General features: G+C 34.2%; 2 protein-coding genes across 2 annotated transcripts; both read left to right on the top strand.

Annotated features, from left to right (window-relative positions):
• Positions 1-13,344: 13,344 nt before the first annotated feature.
• LOC145331442 (uncharacterized) lies at positions 13,345-14,637 on the top strand. Its single transcript, XM_080176088.1, has 6 exons — positions 13,345-13,501; positions 13,609-13,715; positions 13,812-13,912; positions 14,004-14,028; positions 14,159-14,214; positions 14,520-14,637. Exons 1-6 carry the CDS (start codon positions 13,366-13,368, stop codon positions 14,620-14,622), a joined length of 528 nt encoding a protein of 175 aa, XP_080032214.1. The 5' UTR covers positions 13,345-13,365; the 3' UTR covers positions 14,623-14,637.
• Positions 14,638-14,760: 123 nt separating this feature from the next.
• On the top strand, positions 14,761-18,767 carry LOC145331441 (bestrophin homolog 22-like). The gene is made up of 10 exons (XM_080176087.1): positions 14,761-15,226; positions 15,320-15,403; positions 15,464-15,535; positions 16,145-16,215; positions 16,317-16,411; positions 16,515-16,555; positions 16,708-16,761; positions 17,113-17,190; positions 17,633-17,713; positions 18,228-18,767. The coding sequence occupies exons 1-10, from the start codon at positions 15,167-15,169 to the stop codon at positions 18,393-18,395; spliced, it is 804 nt and encodes a 267-aa protein (XP_080032213.1). The 5' UTR covers positions 14,761-15,166; the 3' UTR covers positions 18,396-18,767.
• Positions 18,768-20,073: the final 1,306 nt, after the last annotated feature.

Raw genomic sequence — 20,073 nt, 5'->3', positions numbered from 1 at the left:
CAATCTAGTCTGAGTTATGTTTATTTTGAACTTTATTGTCTGCTAGCGTTTGTGTAGACTTTTTTCTTAAAGCTTGGTCTGCTAAAAAAGTATTTTTTGAGCGGCATTCTCGCGCTAATTACCAAGCCCTTAAAAATTAGGCAAAATTAGATAAGAATTGTGTTGGTTGGTTCAAGTACCCAAAGAACAAGTCCACCAAACGAATTGATTTTATATTTATTGTCCCATCCTTATATACCTGGTTTCACTTTCAAATATCTTTTCTTGCAATTCAAAACTTCAAAACAATTAATGTCAACATTTTTATTCCGAATAACGTTACTTGTTTTTAAAAGCGAAGCTTTTCTAGGATTAGGGTCGGTCCGTCCGTCCGTCCGTACGTCCGTCCGAGATAGATAGCTTTTTTCGTTAATTTAGGCATGTTAGAATTGTCCTATCGATTTCAAACTTTGCATGGTGATTCCTCTAGTAGTTAGGTACGATTTAGAAAGCGTAGCAACTCTATAATCATTACCAGAATGTCCGTACGTCCATTTTAAACATGTTATTTTTTTCTACTTTTTTAGCAACAAATTTTTATGTGATCCAATAATCCGTTTGATCTGATTTTTAGTATATTGATTCCTGGGACAGCAAAGTACTATTATAAACGAAGCAACTCTATAATCAAGTCCTAAAAATGTAAGTATGTTTATAAACATTATCCTGTATCAAGCAGTTTTTCAACAAATTTACTTGCAATTTTGCTTCGACTCTTACACTTTTATATTTCTAATTATTCATTCTGACACTATACAAGTGTTAATGTCCGTTTGTCCTACTGTTTCAGTGCTTCGCTTTTATGGATGTTGTCATCCTTGTTTATTTAAAGATATTTTTGTACTGTGAAGCATAAGATAATCACAAGGATGAAACACATCCAAAAATAATGAAACATAGAAACAAACTAAATACTATTGAAATTTTAAGAACAACCCAACAACAAACTTAATAGCAAAAGTATTAAAATTCTAATTTTTAAAAGAAATTTTAGATAAATATCATAAGTATTAAAGGAGTAATGAAAATTACACGAAACCATTGCTCGATCTTTCTAAATTTTATGATTTAGACAAAATGTATTAGTTTTAGTAATGGATGCTTGGATGTTACACCAGATTTTCAAGTTCTCTAACAAACGTGCAGCGGGCTGAAATAAAGATACCTCCCATAAACCCATCCCCTGAAAGAACTTGTCATTAAATGGGTTCCACGTTAGCAACCTAAATTGACAACAACTTTTCCCCTGTCATAATGTCCATGTATATTTTGCATCCATTGTTTTAGTTAAAATTTCGTTTTTGACTTGTTTACAAATCATAAAACATAAAAGTAACAAAATGAACACATTATTCTTGTCAACTAAACTAGATAATTCTGGATTTGAGCCTTCTTTTTTGGTCGCGTAGCATTTCCATATTTTGAGTATCAAGTTTTATCTGTCCTTGCGTCGGTTAAAAGTTATAAAGTTGACATAAACAACAATTACTAGAAAAGTTTAGGTGACATTTAAAAATGATTTAAGTTTGTTAAAAGAATTGCAAAAGGTTGGTAATTTTTCTAGAATGGGCGTGAGTACACACTTCCGTCCTACTGAAACAGAGTAGCTGCGCTACTAAATTAAGCAAAAAAGTAGCAGAAATATCCCAAAACCATTTGTTTAAATATCTTCGTTTTCTTCGGTTCGATTTAACACATTTAGATTTTTTCTTGTTTGTTTAAAATAGTTTTGAATTTTATGGTTTTATTACTATGTCACTAAGGCATACATACAATACAAGAATGACTTTATTCGAAATTAAAAGTTAAAGTGTAATTGGATTTACCTAATTCTTCCAAAGATTTTCCATAATAAGAGTCTGTCCGTCTGTTACTGATAGCAACTATTGTTAATTTTCCATGTTAGAATTTTTTGAATGAATTTCATAATGTGGACTCCTGTGATAATTAGGTATCATATAGAATGCGTAGCGGAAAGTTTTTTGGAACCATGATTCTTAGAGCATCAAGACATAATACTATGAGTAAAACTATAATCGTGTCCAAAAAATTAAAGTATGTCACTAAAGTATTTTGTATTTAAGCAATTTTGTCCAGTCATTTTATAGCTTTGCTTTTATAAATTTTGTCGTCCTTATTAAGATTCAAATCATGACCTAAAAAACTAGACACTATATTCGTCTATTTTTAGGGTCAAGCCGTTATGCAGATTGTATGACATAATGTACAGATTGATCTTCAGTGTTAATTGAAAGCAAAAACACTTCTTTGTCTCTGTTTCAAGTTTTTGACCATCTACAAATAAAAATTGATGAACGATATCTGAAACAAAGATTTGTATTTTTGAAAAGGTTTTAGTATTTAATACAAAATGACCATGAGTATGTATAAAGCCGAAGGCACGTTCTAAAAAAACTGGGTTTAATCTAATGATTGTGCATTTTTATATCCGTAGAAAACTGTATATAATACGATGCTAGACATAAGTTTTCCGTATGGCTGAGAACCGGTTCTAATCCACCGAATATTGATTGGGTTCGAAGCGATACGAGAAAAAAACTATCATCAAAGAGTTTTGGCGTGCTTTATTAACATTCAGACTATAACAATGTGGATCAAAAAATGTATCCTTATAATAAAGTAACAGGATGTGTGTTTGTCTGTGTGTCTGTCTGTACCGAAGGATCTCGCTAACTGCTCAACAACCGAGAAGGTTCTCCTTAACAGAGTAAATTCTCATATGTCCCGGGATGGTTTATAACTTTTTTGGGGGAGGGTACCACTACTCTCTTAAGAGAAATCGTAATAAAATCGAAAAAAATTCTATTCTATCGAAAAAATATTTGATAGACTTGAAAGCAACATAAAGAGGTATCGTAAAGAACAAAAAACACATATAAAGTGCCACTAGAGGCCTCTAGGGGCGTAGCCGCTAGTAAAATATAGGTCAACTAGTAACATTATATTTTGCATTTTTTTTTTACAGTACACCGTTATAATACGAATCTGCACTGAGAGGGTAGAGAAAATTACTTGTAAATTACACTAGTAAACCAATATTTTATACTCACCGTCTCTTATTTATTGGCTCAAAACTAAATGGCTTTAATGGAATTTTAATTGGTACATTTAAACTATAAGTGTCTAAAGTTTTTTAATTTTTTTTATCTACCGAGGGAGTAATTTTGTTTACCATAATTGGGGATGTATATCAATTTATCGTCCACTGTCTTATCCCTTTAGATTCCTGAATACTTACACACAAAGAAATGTTTTTGATGAGTGGTAAATATAGGCAACAAATTCAGGGTCATGGGAATAAGTAGTAAACTTTAAGTTCGTCAGAAATATTTTTACCAAAAGGTCTTATCATAAGAATTGCATTAAAAAAGAAACTTTCAACCATTAAGCTAAATAGATGATATTTAATACAACTTTTTGGAAACAGAATGTGCCCTTTTTCTTAATTTAAATACATATTGTATGAGTGCGTTTCAAGCAACGTGACTTTACAAGTTTACAATTGAAATACTTGCTGACTTAAAAAACCAATCAATTAAAAAAATCCACTTCAAAAGAAGAACCGAACATAATAATTATTTTTACCAGATTCTTCTTAACCCTTCTCTTTATCTATGCAACTTGTAGTACAACTAAAAGCAAATGGTTGGAGTAATCTTGTGTCGGTATGTATTTCTTGTATTCCCCGGCAAGTTCGAACCCATTAATTCCTTTTTCCTTACACCAGAATTCCCCAGAGAATGAGTGTGTTACGTGGCATTCCTAACTATCTCCGCGCGTGGCTTGTAAACAAACAAAAGAGACGCGCACTTTTCCTTTGATAATTCCCATGTGAGGAGCTACGTGAATGAAAATAATGTATTGCTTGAATATACATGCGCTCTGACATGTGGAAGATCTCAAATAAGCCTTCCTGCTTAGTTTGACATCATATGTGGTAAGAATTTATCTTTTAATTCTTGAAAATAAGCGTAGAATGGTACAATTTTATGAAGAAATTTAAATCATTAATTTTTCAACAAATAGACCATTTAACTGCTAAGTTTTGATATACGAATATTTACTTTTATAATGTTGATTATTTTATTCTAAAATTATCAATTTCTGATGCGATTTAATATGATTCGTGCCAATTTTAAGTTTTTTAGAAAATTCATATTTTTTATTAAATTAAAATCACGCAACCTTGATGCTAAAAAATAATAACAATTAATTTTATGTAATTAATTCTTATATTTTTGTTTTAGACTTACTGTTTTCATGGTAATAAATACACATTCGTAAACTTCACTATGTTGGTCATTCGGGAGGCTTCGAGATAAGATTTCGAGAACGGCTAGGCATTGCGTTCCGAAACAATGAAAACAAGACAGAACAGATGCAGCTAAGAAGAATCTGTGAAGTTTTGTGAATGTGTTGGTTGTGATACCTTACCACACATTATTATAGTCATAATCAGTACAGTTAACTTTAGTGACAATCATGGGTCCTAAAAAGAATAAAGGTGATCAATTGAGAAAGCGGCTGCGCCCAGCCGTTGATGCCCTAACCAGTGAGCTAAGTAGAGTGATGAAGTTGGTCAGTGATACTTCAGAACTTGATGTTAGACATCTCACTAAGGAGTCAATCCTTGTCCACGACAAGTTCGAAACGTTCGACAGCATCATGGACGGTTTTAACAAGCTTGGTTTGAGAATCCAAGAGCTTGATGAGTTTAGTGACATTTATTCTGATATAGTTACTGTGCAAAAAGACTATAGTGCCTTGAAGGATGCTCTTGATGCTATAGAAGAGCTTAATGACATTCAAAGTGTTGTTGATTTAGTTGGTGATAATTTGCCTAACCATCAGGCTGAACTATATGATCGATGTTTGAAAATCGTGAAAGTTATTAAAGGGTCATATTTTCCCTTGCCCGATCCAATTATAAACACTTTGTCTGCATTGATGAAACAATTGGCTGAGGTTAAGCTTGAACCTGTGAAGCCATCCACGACGACGGCGGGTGCCCCAGCAGCATCGCCATTTGTGTCACCGTTTGGCACACCACAGTTCGCCACCGGTTCTATGTTCACGCCAGGATATATGAATCGTGTTGACGAGCGGCTTCTCCCCTCATTCGACGGCCAGGAAGCATCTTACGTAAGTTTTAAGGACAATTTTAAAAAGCTTACTGTAGGACAGGACCCGTCGTATTTGCAGTTATTGTTGAGCAGTGAGAAGGTCTGTAAAAATAAAGAGCTGAGACTCCAATTAACTCAGATTCAATCGCATGAATCTCAGTGGGCTTACCTTGACTCGCGTTTCAAGTCTAAGACACGTCAAATGCTCTGCCTTTTCAACCAATGGGAGAAAAAGTCTAAGCCGTCGGACTCCAACCAGATTGTGACTGTGTTAGCAGAGTTCGGTGGTGCAGTTAGCCAGCTGGAGCAGCTGACTAAAGATGATGAAGATGATGAGGTTACCACCAGCCAGTGGTTGACCGTGATTCTCCTGGAGATGTTATCCAAAAAACTTCCTCGAGACTTTCAAGACAAGCTTAATTTGGCATTGGGCTCCATGGACACCCCAAATGTGCCAAAGTTGATGCAGATTATCGAAGAGCAGAGGGGCGCTATTTTAATGCGGTGCTCGACTGATATGGACACCCCCACTAAGAAGAAGGGTAATCCTGCGGCAGCAGCTACAGCCGTAGGTAAACCTGGGTCTACAGCAAAGACCAAGAAGAAACAGCCTTGCCCGTCGGAAGGTTGCAGTTCTGAACACTTGTTGTTTAAGTGTTCTAAGTTTAGGGATCTGTCTGTTCCTGAACGTAAAAACTTTATCAAGAAGATCGGCGCCTGTCTGCTTTGCCTTCAAAGGGGACACAGGGTTGCTGATTGTCCTAAGGCCGATAGACTTGGCAGCTGTACTATAGACAGCTGCAACCAGCCTCATAATTCATTGTTACACGAATCTGTTGCTGGTGGACAAGTTGCGGCAGTTTATGAATCACAGTTGTTCAGCAAGAACAATTATATGCTGATGTTGCAGCAGCTCCCAGCCGTGGCGGCTGACAAACGCCAAGTCACCGTCAACGCGATGTGGGATTCTGGAGCAAATCTCACACTAATTTCTAGAAGTATCGCCAAGAAGTTAGAGTTGCCATCAACTGGTCGCACAGCTACTATTTCTTTGGCGGATGGAAAGAGCCAAGCATGTCCTACGGTTAAAATCTGCTTGGTTGACCGCAACCGGAATTGCCATATTCTGGAGGCGGCGGTAGTGCCCAGCATTGGTACTAACGAAGGGTTACGTTCTATTGATCCTGCAGCCGCCGCCGAAATTTTCGATATGAAGCCTGATAATTTCTCTATGGTTGATGGTAAGATAGATGTTCTTATTGGGCACCTGACACCAGCTATGTTCCCGTGTGCAGATAAAATGGTTGGTGATTCTAGACTGTACAGAAGCTTATTTGGTACAGGTTATCTAGTTGTGTCTGCAGACGGCAGGACTGTGGCTAATCCTGTCGCTTGTAAAGCTACTAAGCTAGAGGTCAGCAAGATGGAGTTCCTTTCCACGGAGAGTCTGGGGATACAGCCGCCATCAATGTGCAGCGGCTGTAGGAACTGCCGCCATTGCGCTGCCATTGCCGCCGGGCAGTCCGCCTTGGACGTGCGCAAGCGGCAGCTGATTGAAGAAGGTTTGACGCTGGATCTTGAGAGCCGTATCTGGACGGCTTCATATCCTTATAGGACACCGCCAAGTGTGTTGTTTGATAATTCGGAGCAGGCGTACAAGATTGCGCTCCGTGACCGGCAGAGAATGGTCAAAAAAGGTGAATACGATACTCTGCCAAGTGTTTAATGAAGCTGTTTCTCGTGGTGTTTACATTAAAGCATCGCCAGAAGATCTGTCTTATACTGGGCCTGTTTATTATTCGAGCCTGGTGTGTGCATATAAAGAAAGTATTTCAACGCCGTTGAGGATATGCGCCAACAGCAGCCTCTGTTGCAAGGGGATGAGTCTCAACAGTATTATGATGGATGGGCCAGTTCCATTATATTCCCTGATGCACAATCTTATTCGGTTCAGAAGCTACAAGTGTGCGCTTGTGGCTGATATCCAGAAGTTTTATAATAGTTTGTTAGCTACCTATGAAGATTCTCAGCTGAAACGCGTATTTTTTGCTGATACAGTTGATGGAGAGCCGGAGGTTTACCTCACCAAAACTGTTAATTTTGGTGAGGCCCTCGCAGGCGATATGGCCGTGACCGCCCTCAGACTCACTGGTCGTATTTTTGGTGGAAGATCCCTGCAGGATGTTCATGATGTTTATGGATCTGAGAAGATTAAAGGTTCTGATGTTGTAGCCAATCAAGATGTGTGGAGAGATGTTCAGCAGCCGCTCAGATCTGAATTTGTGTTGTATCAAGATCCTCCTTCTGTAAAATTGGAGACTTGTACCTACGTAGATGACCACTTAAGCGGTCATAACAGTAAACCTGAAGCTGTCCAGCTGGTCCGAGGGCTGGAGCAGATGATTGAACCTGGAAATTTCAGATTTAAATCTGTTATTTATTCTGGAGATGATGTTGACAGAGCAAAAGTTTTGGGCATTGTTTGGGACCCAAAACAGGATATATTGTTTTTGCCTGTTAGAGCCAACCACGGCGCGAAGATTAAAGGTAGAAAGTTGCTGGAGGACCTGGACTTGGAGGATCTCTGGAGAAGTCTACCTGAAACGATAACTAAACGAGAAGTTTGGAGAATCGTACAACAATTGTACGACCCGTTGGGTTTAGCTTCACCATTGTTGCTTAAATCCAAGCTATGTCTATGCTCAGTTTGCATACATGGATGTGACTGGGATGATTCCATACCTGGAGAGTTGAGGTCTGAGTTTGTGAGCAGCCTCCAGGACAGGGCGGCACTTGGAAATGTGTCGTTCAGACGTTCGATGGTTCCTGATAAGCCATTGGGGCTTCCAATGGTAATTGGTTTCTGTGATGCATCAAACTCAGCCTATGCAGCCATTATTTACCTGAGGTGGCCAACGGCTGGAGGATTTGATGTAGTTTTGTGTTGCGCCAAGTCACGTGTCGCACCAGTTAAGATGGAGTCTATACCGAGGTTAGAAATGTTGTCTTGTCTAATCTTGGCAAGGCTTGTGGATACAGTTGTCAGAGCCCTACCATTTGACATCTCTGGCAAAGTATTTTTTAGTGATAGCAGCTGCGCCCTAGCACAATTATCTAGTGACAGTGTTATGCTAAATGTCTTCAACAGTCATCGTGTTTCGCGGATTTAGCTACGCGAGGTTTGTGTACAATTGAGGATGTACAACCTGGATCTACTTACCAGGAAGGTCCAAGCTGGTTGCGCCTGGAACAGGACCAGTGGCCCGTTAAAACGGCGGGTGAGGTTAACGCATCTATTCCTGAGAGTGAGCTTAATCCAAAGATGGCGAAGCTCAAGTGCATGTTCACACAAATGGTGGACAATGATTTCTGGAGGTCGCTGGCAAGGAGGACCTGCAAGCAGGCAAGAAGGACTGTAGCTGCAGTTCTTAAGGCTGCTAACCTATTCAAATTGTTACTTGTCAAGAAACGTGGTGTTGCAACAAATGAGGATGGTGGTAGCAACAATGATAGTTCTAGGTATTATGAGAACTATACTTTCACAAACACTTATTTGGATTCTGTTTGTGACCTGTTTTTGACATCCTTCAACCAAGAGAAGGAAATGACCATGGACGCCGAGGGGAAGTTCAATTCTCTTCAGCCGTATCATCACAAAGTCCAGGTTTATTGGCCCATAGTGGGTCACGATGGATGCTTTCCTCTTCGGACATTTACAATACTTAAAATGGCCGCCAGAGGTGACGAAGCTCTTGAGGCCGCAGCTGGAGGCCCAAGGAAAGTTATGAAGGACAGCCCAGGTGTTGTCTTGCTTAGCCGCCACAACAGGCTGGCCAAGCTGATACTACAACAAGCTCATGATGAGCTGGGCCATGGAGGCCACAGGAAGACTTTGGCTCAAAGCCGAAGGTATGCTTGGATCACACATGGCCGCATGGAGGCTATGAAAGTGGTCAAGAATTGTGCTGCATGTTCCATTGAGTATGCCAAGCGTTCGAGTCCCGCAATGGCTAATATCCTGCCCGACCGTGTGGAGCCGTCAGTGCCTTTTCACCATGTCCATATGGACCTTGCTGGACCCATAGAAGTTGTGAAACCTGGCGTTGGCACCAGGAAAACCAAGACAAAGTACAAGGTCTGGTTGTTGATAGTAGCTTGTAGATTTACACAGGCTGTGTTTATTGATGTTTTGACAGATTATTCAACTGAAGCCGTGCTGGTCGGCTTGAGAAAACTTCAGGCGTTTTACAATATGCCAAGAAGAGTCACAACTGATCGTGGTACCAATTTTGCAGGTACTAAACGCATTCTGGATGAACTTTTGAAGGATACAAGGATGCATTTTGAGTGGCATCTTGTGCCCACAGCTGCACATTCATTTGTTGGCACTGTGGAGAGACAGGTTGGGCTGGTCAAGCGAGTGTTGAACAAGAAGTTGGCCGGAGCTACCGTAACCTTCAATGATTTACTGTTGTTGTGTGCTGAGACAGCTAGAGTGCTAAATTCTAAACCGTTGACTTATGCCACTGCTGGCGAAGATGTCAACACCTGGAGAATTATTTCACCTGCTGATTTGCTTGGAGGCAGGACAAATGATGCAATCTGTACGTTTGAAACCGATTGCAAGGACAAGATTACCAAGAGGTTGGAGAACTTGGAGGAGTTGACCAGGCAGTTCCATCAGGTGTACAAGGAGCAGCTCATGCCCGAGCTGTTGAAGTCCATCAAGTGGCGCCGCAACGAGGTGCTGCTTGAGCCAGGAGATGTGGTGCTTGTTGATGACAGCACAAGTTTGATGAAGAAATTTAAATTGGGACGAATTCAAGAAGTGCGCCCAGGTGGAAGGACCGTGGTTGCCAGATACAAGTTATCAGACGACGCCGCCGCCACAGATAACGAGATTTCCGCAAGACGACTACTGAAGATCAATCTACCCAAAGTTTAGTATAAGTATCGTTCTTGTTTAACTTTGATTTTTATTTTTCGGTAGATTTATCAGATTTTTTTCGAAAGACAAAAAAACGCAATTTTTGATACAATTTCGTTTAAACTTTCAAATCGATGCAAGATTTTTTTCATTTGAAATGCAAACTTAAGTTTTTATACGTTTTCGCAAGTTCTTTCAATGATTTAAGTCTTTCCGAGACCTGGGATTTTTTTCGAGGAAAATTTCCTAGGTACCTATGCAGATATAAACATTTTTATCCTTGTTGGATTGAAATTTGATATGATAAGAAATTAACAAATGAGAGTTTATACATCATTTAAATATTTCTTTATGAATTTTATTACAATCACATAAATAATTTAAATATTACATGCATATTAAAATTATTACTATTTACCTTTGAACTGATGTACCTAAAGAAAAAATGCAGATTTTTTTCGCGATGAATTATGTAGATTCTTTGATTTTCGTAGAATTTAGCTTAATAAGACCGCTTTACGACGTACCTAAGCTCTGTTTCCTCGGCCAGGCCCGACGCAAAACGGCAAAACTAAAGCATAGAATATTTTATTTTTGATTTGATTTGCTTTGATTGATGAATTTAAAAGTTTCTTTGAATTATTTCATGATTCTTTTTATTTTTGTTTTGAATTAAACATCACTAATTATGTTTGTTTCAGTTGATGCAGCCCTGCGCCAGAAATCCTGTTAGAAATTATGCAGTATCAAAAGATGTGATGGAAAGTCATAACGTCCAACAGGATAGCTGGCACACGGCGTTTATTATTATTTGATGGACATTGTTAGTTTGTATCTTGAGGGATTCATTCTAACTGAGGCCCAGATTGCCTTTAATCATAACTGTATGAATATGTATATGTTGCTTTCTTCTTAAAACAGAGAGAAATTGAAGATTCAGCATTTTAGAGAAGTTCTTTTCTTACATTGAGCTTTTGTTTTATTTTAGTAAATTTAATTTGCATATTTTAATTGCAATTTTAATTTTACGCAATTTTGATTCACGAAGATTTAAAATTATGAAATTTTAATTTTCCGAAGTTTGATGATTTTTTTACAGTCATATTTTATTTAGATTTAAGAATCTATTTTATTAAAACATGTTTAGATTTAAGGATCTTACTTATCTTATCTGAAGAATGTTTAGATGTAAGCATAATTATTTTTCTGTCGGAGAAAAATTCTAATTATTGAGAAGTTTTTATGCAATTTTACTTTTCTTTTCTAGCAAAAAGATTTAGTAGAAGAAATGTCATTATTTAATCTTTCTTTCTTTTGATGAAAAAAGTTTGAGTTGATTATTTAATTATCGATGCGATTTTTAGTATAAAAATCATTTACCTATTTTATTATGTAGGTACCTAATTGAAGTTTAGGTACTAATGATTATTAATTCATGTATTCGCAATTACATGGTCTGTAATTCTAATTTTATTGAGATTATGAGGCCATGATATAATGAGATGTGTGAGTGGTAAATGTGCAATTCATGAATGTTGAATGCTTTTCCATTTCCTTATTCCTGTCCTTATGTGGTAACTGAGGCAGTTTGAGTCGTTGTGGTATACGTAAGTTTCCATAACCAATTTTTGGCCTTATGGCCATGACATTTTAAACTCTTGTAATTTATGCGTTATGAGATTGTGATTTCGTGGACACTGTCTGCACGCATGTTGCAAAGATGAGGTATTGTGTTCGATTCCCAGTGAATAGACGGGTGTGTGTCGGTATGTATTTCTTGTATTCCCCGGCAAGTTCGAACCCATTAATTCCTTTTTCCTTACACCAGAATTCCCCAGAGAATGAGTGTGTTACGTGGCATTCCTAACTATCTCCGCGCGTGGCTTGTAAACAAACAAAAGAGACGCGCACTTTTCCTTTGATAATTCCCATGTGAGGAGTTACGTGAATGAAAATAATGTATTGCTTGAATATACATGCGCTCTGACATGTGGAAGATCTCAAATAAGCCTTCCTGCTTAGTTTGACATCATATGTGGTAAGAATTTATCTTTTAATTCTTGAAAATAAGCGTAGAATGGTACAATTTTATGAAGAAATTTAAATCATTAATTTTTCAACAAATAGACCATTTAACTGCTAAGTTTTTATATACGAATATTTACTTTTATAATGTTGATTATTTTATTCTAAAATTATCAATTTCTGATGCGATTTAATATGATTCGTGCCAATTTTAAGTTTTTTAGAAAATTCATATTTTTTATTAAATTAAAATCACGCAACCTTGATGCTAAAAAATAATAACAATTAATTTTATGTAATTAATTCTTATATTTTTGTTTTAGACTTACTGTTTTCATGGTAATAAATACACATTCGTAAACTTCACTATGTTGGTCATTCGGGAGGCTTCGAGATAAGATTTCGAGAACGGCTAGGCATTGCGTTCCGAAACAAATCTAGAAACCACCAAGGGATGTCATACTCAGAATTAAAAATATGTTAGTTTGTATTATAGGTATATAATTATAGATGTATATTCTAGAAAACCACCTCGCCCCCTTCTTAAAGACATTTTTGCAAGTCGACGAGAAAGAATTCAGTGAAATTAAATTAGGTTTTGTCTTCGGCGGCCCAATGAGGATGAAAACTTTGACGCCGTTTTACTGGGATGGAATGCATAGACACATGTTTCCCCTAAGCCTGTGAGAAATATTCAGTCAAATTATTGGTCGAGCTTCTAGAAATTTTATATGGACAATTGTTAAACTTCTTTTTTGCTATAATAGGAACAGCAAAATTGATGAAAGGAAAGGAAAATGTTTCTCAAGTTTCCTTTTTTAATGTTACAATCATGGGATCATTTTTTATTTATCACTATTGAAAAAATGAAAATTCTCAATCTTGGGGGCTTGTCAAGAGTACAAACAAATCTCACTAATAAGTCAATGATAAGCTTTGCCCAGAGTACATCTAATTATGAATTTGTTGCATATTATTTGCACAATTTATAGTTTATTTGTTGACAATAAAATATGAGATAAGCAATGTACAAGATTATGTTTTAAATATTTGCTAGTTTCTGGTAAAATTGTCAATTTGTCTACAAGCCTTGTTAAGTATTGACAAAATTATCTTACATTTTTAACAGACTAAAATTTTTGATAGACTTCCTTTTACAAACACTTATTGTGATAATATAATTCCAATTAATATTTAAACTTTTTCTTTTAAAGAAGATTTAGACTAAAAATGGCAGAGGTACCAACAATATACCATGTTCAGGATTCTAACATCCCAAACAAAAAACAAAATATGATTCCAACATTTGTAACAAAAAAGAACTTTACTGCAATTAATATTTGGAAGTTGGAACAAACAACAAAAGGTGGGAAAAATAAATTATTTTAAATATTAGAATCATTAATTTTATTTTACTTTCTATATATTTTAAAGATTTTATTTCATTGATAATTTTGTATTTTTTAAAATAAGACGGCTTAAAATTTGGTGGCAAGATAAATGATCTGAGGAGATTACCAAGTGGAAAATACAAGGAGTCTAATTCATGGAATACTGGAAACCTCAATCTAAACCTGACAGTAAGCAAAACAATAAGGGTTTACAAATTATTCAAATTTATTAAGAAATACTGTTTTTACAAAACAAATTTTGATTAACTTTATTATTGTTTTTAGGTGACCTGGCACCAGAAACTGGCCAAGAACATCTTGATGAAAATAGGACCATCCCTCATGGTTTATCTTGCCATTTACTTTGTTATCAATGTTGTTTATAGGTATATCCTTAAATGATAGTTCAGATAACAGGTTTTGATTATGTCATTATTTTCAAAAATTTTTATTTATAATTTTTAAACTTAATTTTAGAGTTTTCCTTGGTGACCAGCAAAAGGTACTTAAAGTTAATTAACGAAAAAAACATTAAAAATAGCAGGAAGCTTCAGGTGAAAATATGTTATTTAATATTTAATTGTTATATTAAAAAATAATTTAAAAATGATAAATTTATTTCACATTTTTAGAAAGATTTTGAAGGAATTGTTAACTATTTTAAAGAAGAGATAGAACCTTTGTCTAGGTATCTTATACATAAATAATTATGTATATTTCATTTTAACACACTTTAACATTCTTATGTAAAATCTTGGATATTGTTCATGAAAAATTGCAAGATTTATGAGACCAAATTTAAAATGCACATTGTTACATTCCATTCTAGTTTCCAGAGATTCATGCAAAAAAGTTTGAATTAAAGATTATTTGCAGTTACTTATCTTTCCTCCAAACTAAATGAAAAGTTCCATATATGAATATTTCATCAGTGCTCTGTAGGTCTGTATAATATTCAAGGTTGTTTGCTTTTTAACTTTTTATTTTATTTAGAGATTTGACATTCTTGCTTGGATTCTACACAACTCTAGGCAAATTATCATATTGTTATAATATTAAAAATTACACCTTTCCAACAATTATGAATAGGTTTTAAAATATACAATAACAATATGATTATTGTTTTAGTTGTCAAAAGGAATTAATTGAACCAAGATATTTTCCCTATTTAAAAAAATCATTATTAAAGAACGTGTCCTAACTTTTGTGATTTTGTTTTAGCCCATTCGTGATGAGCTCCTAAAGTTTAAAGGTTTGATTCCACGGGGTTCAACAAAATCTACTTTTTAAATAATTACCCGACAGAATTTAAAAAGTAAGGTGTCAAATTAAAGATCTTACTATTTTTGTTCATAATGGCAATTTTCTTTTTTTTGTGGCGTTTTAGTACCTTAAAATCAATTTAATCTAAAAAAACTTAAATTACTTAAAATATAAGAGGTCTACAAAATAAAACCGATTGCATATCTAAATTCTATGGATCATTTTACATCTACTACTTACTAAAAACACCAACTAGCTATTTTTTAAAAAATCACAAAATTTAGGACACATTCTTTTAAGTAAAAATAAAATTTTACAATGAAAAGTTTAATATAAATCTGGTTTTAAATTAAATTCAAAGATGGTGGGATCAATTCATGAGCCTACCGAATCCTGATAATGTTGCCCTGCTTTGTTCAGCTCTAACTGACACCCAGGTAACTAAACTTGAATGGCAGATTGCTCAGATTATCAATAATATTTTATTTTTTGTTATCACTATTGTATTGATAGTCAAATTGTTTTTTTAGGATCCTAAAGCTAAAGTGTTTTGCAATGATCTGCTGAGACTGGTGGTTTTAGCATTCACACTCTGTATGAGAAAAATAAGCAAGGTAATGCAAGATGATTCCTGAAGTTATTTAAACAACATTTATGACACAAATACACTTTAGAATATTCAACTTGAGTTTCCAAATGATGAGGATCTTTTGACAGCTGGTCTGATCACAAAATCTGAACTAGAGGTTAATATTTTGTTACGTTTCAAGTAAAATGGAACCTGTAGTCTGATTATAGTGCACCTGAAAATGAATTTTCTGTGTAAACACTATCTAGTATTTTTATGATATTAACTATAAACTTATTTTTAGGTTCCTGTTGTCTTTCCTGATATTATATTGCTAAAATATTTACTCATAGTGACTAATTTTCAGGATTGCAGTAGAAGAAATGAGTAATGTGGTTAAAGAGAATTATCCATCTATGATAAAAATCCAATATTATATACAGGATGACAATCACCCAAAAAATATTTTATTGCTTATTGTTGCTGTAAATGTTTGCAATTTTTAGCTTAGTTTTACAAATTTTTGCAAATGCATGTTGAAACTAACTAAAAAACTAACTGATTAACATGAGAATGCTACCCTGGTTAATTTGGAGTGAACAATAATGTGAAAGGTATGAAACATTTTTTTTACAGGATAAGAATGATAGTGTTACAGGAGATATTGTAAGTTATGATTTAGTTATTAGGTTTATTAATAATAAATTATTTGTTTTTCAGCTGTGCCATAACCTACAGCAAGAAAGGAAAGACAGTGATACAGATGAAAATATAATTTTCTGTTTAGTTTTTGCATGATAAGAGCAATGGGAACATCAACTCCTTGTATTTAGTACCTTTGAATTGGGCTATGAATAGGTAAACTATTGTAATAACATAACATTAGTTTGGTATTAAAGATTTCTAAATTTATGTATCTATAAATTTGATTTGTTAAATTTCGATTAATTTAATTTTAGGGTAAAACAAGGAAAATTTGACAATCTAATTATCAGTGATAGAAAAGAAATTATGAGAGAGCTTATTAAACATAGAGATGGCCTGTATACTGTTGGTAAATACTTTTCCTTCTTTTACTAATTGTTGTTAATGCTACCAATTGTAACAATTTTTTTAAAAAGTTTTTTTTCTGAATTAAAATTTTCAATTTTGCTTAGATGTATATCAATGGGAAAAAATCCCACCTGTTTATCGACAGGTATGGTATTATTGTAAAATGTTTTTATTTTATAAAATAATTCAAAGATAAAAAAATAAATTTCTTTTGCACACTTAAATAAATTGAGTGTTATATAATTTCAACAGAAAAAAAGAAAACAAGCCATTCATGAAAATTTGAAATATTTGTAGGTTGTCTATATTGCTGTTTATGTATTCTTTGCCTTCTCACTTCTTTCAAATCAAGTAAGTTTTTATTATTTTAGACATGTTTATTCTCTAAAAGTATATACGTCTGTCTGTCTATCTGTACTAACCCTTCAACACATAAATGTAAATAAAGTTATGAAGAATACCTGATGAAATGTACCTTGCACAAATTTCTCTCTTTCTCCTATTTTGCATACACATGTAATTGTAGGTATTTTGTATCTTTTAATATTATATCCCCTTTCTTATTCTTAATGATTGGCTGTATATTTTGCCTACAATTTAAAAAGGCTTTCCTACTGTTTGATCTTATTGTTCTTGATTTATTATATTTGTATTCAAAATGTTTTCTTGTACTTAAAAAAATCTATTTTGAACATTTGGTAGGTTCTAGAAAATGGACCAGACACATTCATTCCTATATTTCTTCTTTTGAAATTCATTTTTTACTTTGGATGGTTTAAGGTAAACAATTATTGTTACATTCTATGGCTTGAATTTGTACTTAAAGATGATCTAATTTTTTAATGTCCTGAAGACTTTTTTTCTGTCTATTCAAATGATTTTAGTCCCATTTTTATAATGTATTGCAAAGGCCTTTTTTTATATAAAAATTGTTAAATATGTAAATGCAATGATTTTTTTTTGTGAAGATTCTATTGGAATCTAAAATTGTAGATTAGAGTAAAATAATTGAGGAGGAAGGGAAATGTCCCATCCCGTGAACCCTGTACCGGCTCTCTATTGGGTCTTTGAATATCAACCAATAGCGTAGTAAATTATTACATTGCTAAGTCACTATAAAAGAGTAGAAAGCAATTTGCTGGCAGACAAAAAATGTACACAAGATGGATCCATGTAGTTGTCTTGGTTATACATCTATTCTTAATATATTTATAATTTATAGGTTGCAGAGGCTCTGAGAAATCCTTTTGGTATTGATGGAGATGATTTTGAAATTGCTGCTTATCTAGCAAGAAATATCTGGGTAAAAATTCATTTTTAATAATCCTTATAATAAAGTAAAAGGATATCTGTCTGTACCAAAGGATGTTGTAAACCACTTAACCGAAACAGTTTATAACTATTTTGGGTGAGAGTACCACCACCCTCCCAAGAGAAATCGTCATAAAACACACTAAAAATATTGAATTATTTTTATGGACGTACGGACTTTCTGGTAAGGAGTGTAGAGTTCCTAAATCATATCTAACTGGTATAGGAATCATCATGCAAAGATTGAAATCGATGGGACAATTCTAATATGTCTGAATTAATGAAAGAGCTAACTGTTCTGGACAGACGGACCGACCCTAATTATTAAAAAGCTTCGCTTTTAAAATAGAGCAAAAATAAGTAAAGGAATGCAAGATTTCTGAAAGGAAGGTGTAGATGTTAATGAGGTGCATAACTTTTATTTTAAATATATGAATTAAAGTGATATGAAATTCTTGATTTTTTCTACTTTTAGTGTAACTTTAGTTTGGATAAATTTATTTTAGAGTTGTAATGTTCATCTCCAATCTGCAATAGTTGGCCACCCTGTTGATCAGAACAACAACAATGTTGGTAACACTGTTCCTAATGATGAAGTTGCTTTCAAAATTGAAGATCTTAAAGATAAAATTGAGATTTCTTACTTTGAGGATGATAATAAAAGATGCTTTTAGTTATATAAAATTTGAATTTAATGTATTGATAAAAAAATCTTTTATTTGTATTCACTATAATTATATTTAAAGTTTAAAATTCTTTATTCAATGTCCAACCAAATCTCAAATTTAACATTCTAATATTAAGTTTTTTGTTCCTATGATTTTAAATTGGCTATGTCTGGAAATTGATACTTGTGTAACTTTTATCAATACACACCTCAATAGTTTTGAAATGGGTGGTTTTGTTGTTGAATAGGACAGGAAATTGTAAAATAGATTTATCATTTAGATCCAGAACTTTTTCTTCTTTAACTATTTGTTATGTATCTCTTTTAAATATGTACAGTACAAAGTTTTAAGAATAAAAATTATCCATTTCAATTTGTACTTTTTGTGTTTTTATTGAAAGTGATAAAATTTAAAAAATAATTAAAAGGGGGGGGGGGGGCGAAAGTGACACTTTTTGAAACCAAAACTAAAAGTCAAAGGAACTCAACTAAAAAAAGAGTTACAGGTCTGACATTTTGCATGGCAGTTGCTTTATAGGGGTACAATATGGAACTGTAAAGAAACGGCGGCGCAACCGCCGAGAAAAGGCAAAAAATTTTCCGCGGGAAACGGCGGTTTTCGGCGGTTGCGCCGCCGTTTCTTTACAGTTCCATATTGTACCCCTATAAAGCAACTGCCATGCAAAATCTCAGACCTGTAACTCTTTTTTTAGTTGAGTTCCTTTGTTGACTTTTAGTTTTGGTTACAAAAAGTGTCACTTTCGCCCCCCCCCCTTTAAAAAGGATGACAACACCTATGTAAGCGAATCTCTAAAATCAGATGGTAGGACAAACAATAATAAGGCAGCATATTGTTTAAGGGCATACTTACATTTTTAAGACTTGATTAAAAGATGTTTTGTTTATAACATTTTCCATGTTGAAATAGAAACAGTTTTTTTAAAACATATTTTGATAATTTTTTTTATATATATCATCTACAACACTTATGAAAGCGAATCTCTAAAATCAGATGGTAGGACAAACAATAATAAGGCAGCATATTGTTTAAGGGCATACTTACATTTTTAGTACCTCATTATAAAGATGTATTGCTTATAACATTTTCCCTGTTGAAATAGAATTAGTTTTTTCAAACTAATTTTAATAATTTTTTTTATATATATATCACCTTTCTGTTATGGAAATAATTAGGCCAAGTATGAAATTGTTCGGACAATTCTATCTAAACTGAATTATTGATAAGACTTTTTACTATGGACATATGGACCGACAGTGACCCTAAAGAAACAAGGTTTGTAAAAATATAATCCTTAAACAAAAGTAACAGAATCTCTGTGTGTACCAAATGATCTCGCTAACCGCTGAACTGATACTGTTCTCCTTTACAGTGTAGCTTCTCATATATCCTGGGCGGATTTATAACTATTTTTTTTTGTAAACGGTTAATTTTGACATAGATTGAAAAGAAAACATTTTACGATAGACACCTCTAGGGGCGTCTACGCTAGTAAGGAATTATAAATAGTATTAGAATAAAATAAATATAATATAATAGAACAAGTCTTAGGTAACTCAGGTGCAAACCAAACTATGATCAGTTCTTGAAAATGAAAGTAGGTACATTTTCTGTGTTCTGTATTTACGCAATTTTGCAACAAATTTATGTACAATTTTGTTTAGAC

This window comes from Acartia tonsa, chromosome 11 (assembly GCF_053477335.1).
Source record: "Acartia tonsa isolate MP-2025a chromosome 11, ASM5347733v1, whole genome shotgun sequence".
NCBI classification, from domain to species: Eukaryota; Metazoa; Arthropoda; class Copepoda; order Calanoida; family Acartiidae; genus Acartia; species Acartia tonsa.
Note: the sequence above shows the minus strand (reverse complement) of the source record. Positions and strands in the feature narration are given on the sequence as shown.

Bases quoted from the DNA above. Each gene is read 5' to 3' on its own strand.
- LOC145331442 (XM_080176088.1), top strand. From the start codon at position 13,366: ATGGCAGAGGTACCAACAATATACCATGTTCAGGATTCTAACATCCCA. The intron at 13,913-14,003 runs GTATATCCTTAA...ACTTAATTTTAG, and splicing joins GTTATCAATGTTGTTTATAG to AGTTTTCCTTGGTGACCAGC. The intron at 14,029-14,158 runs GTACTTAAAGTT...TCACATTTTTAG, and splicing joins TCCTTGGTGACCAGCAAAAG to AAAGATTTTGAAGGAATTGT.
- LOC145331441 (XM_080176087.1), top strand. From the start codon at position 15,167: ATGAGCCTACCGAATCCTGATAATGTTGCCCTGCTTTGTTCAGCTCTA. The intron at 16,762-17,112 runs GTAAGTTTTTAT...AACATTTGGTAG, and splicing joins TCTCACTTCTTTCAAATCAA to GTTCTAGAAAATGGACCAGA. The intron at 17,191-17,632 runs GTAAACAATTAT...TATAATTTATAG, and splicing joins TTTACTTTGGATGGTTTAAG to GTTGCAGAGGCTCTGAGAAA.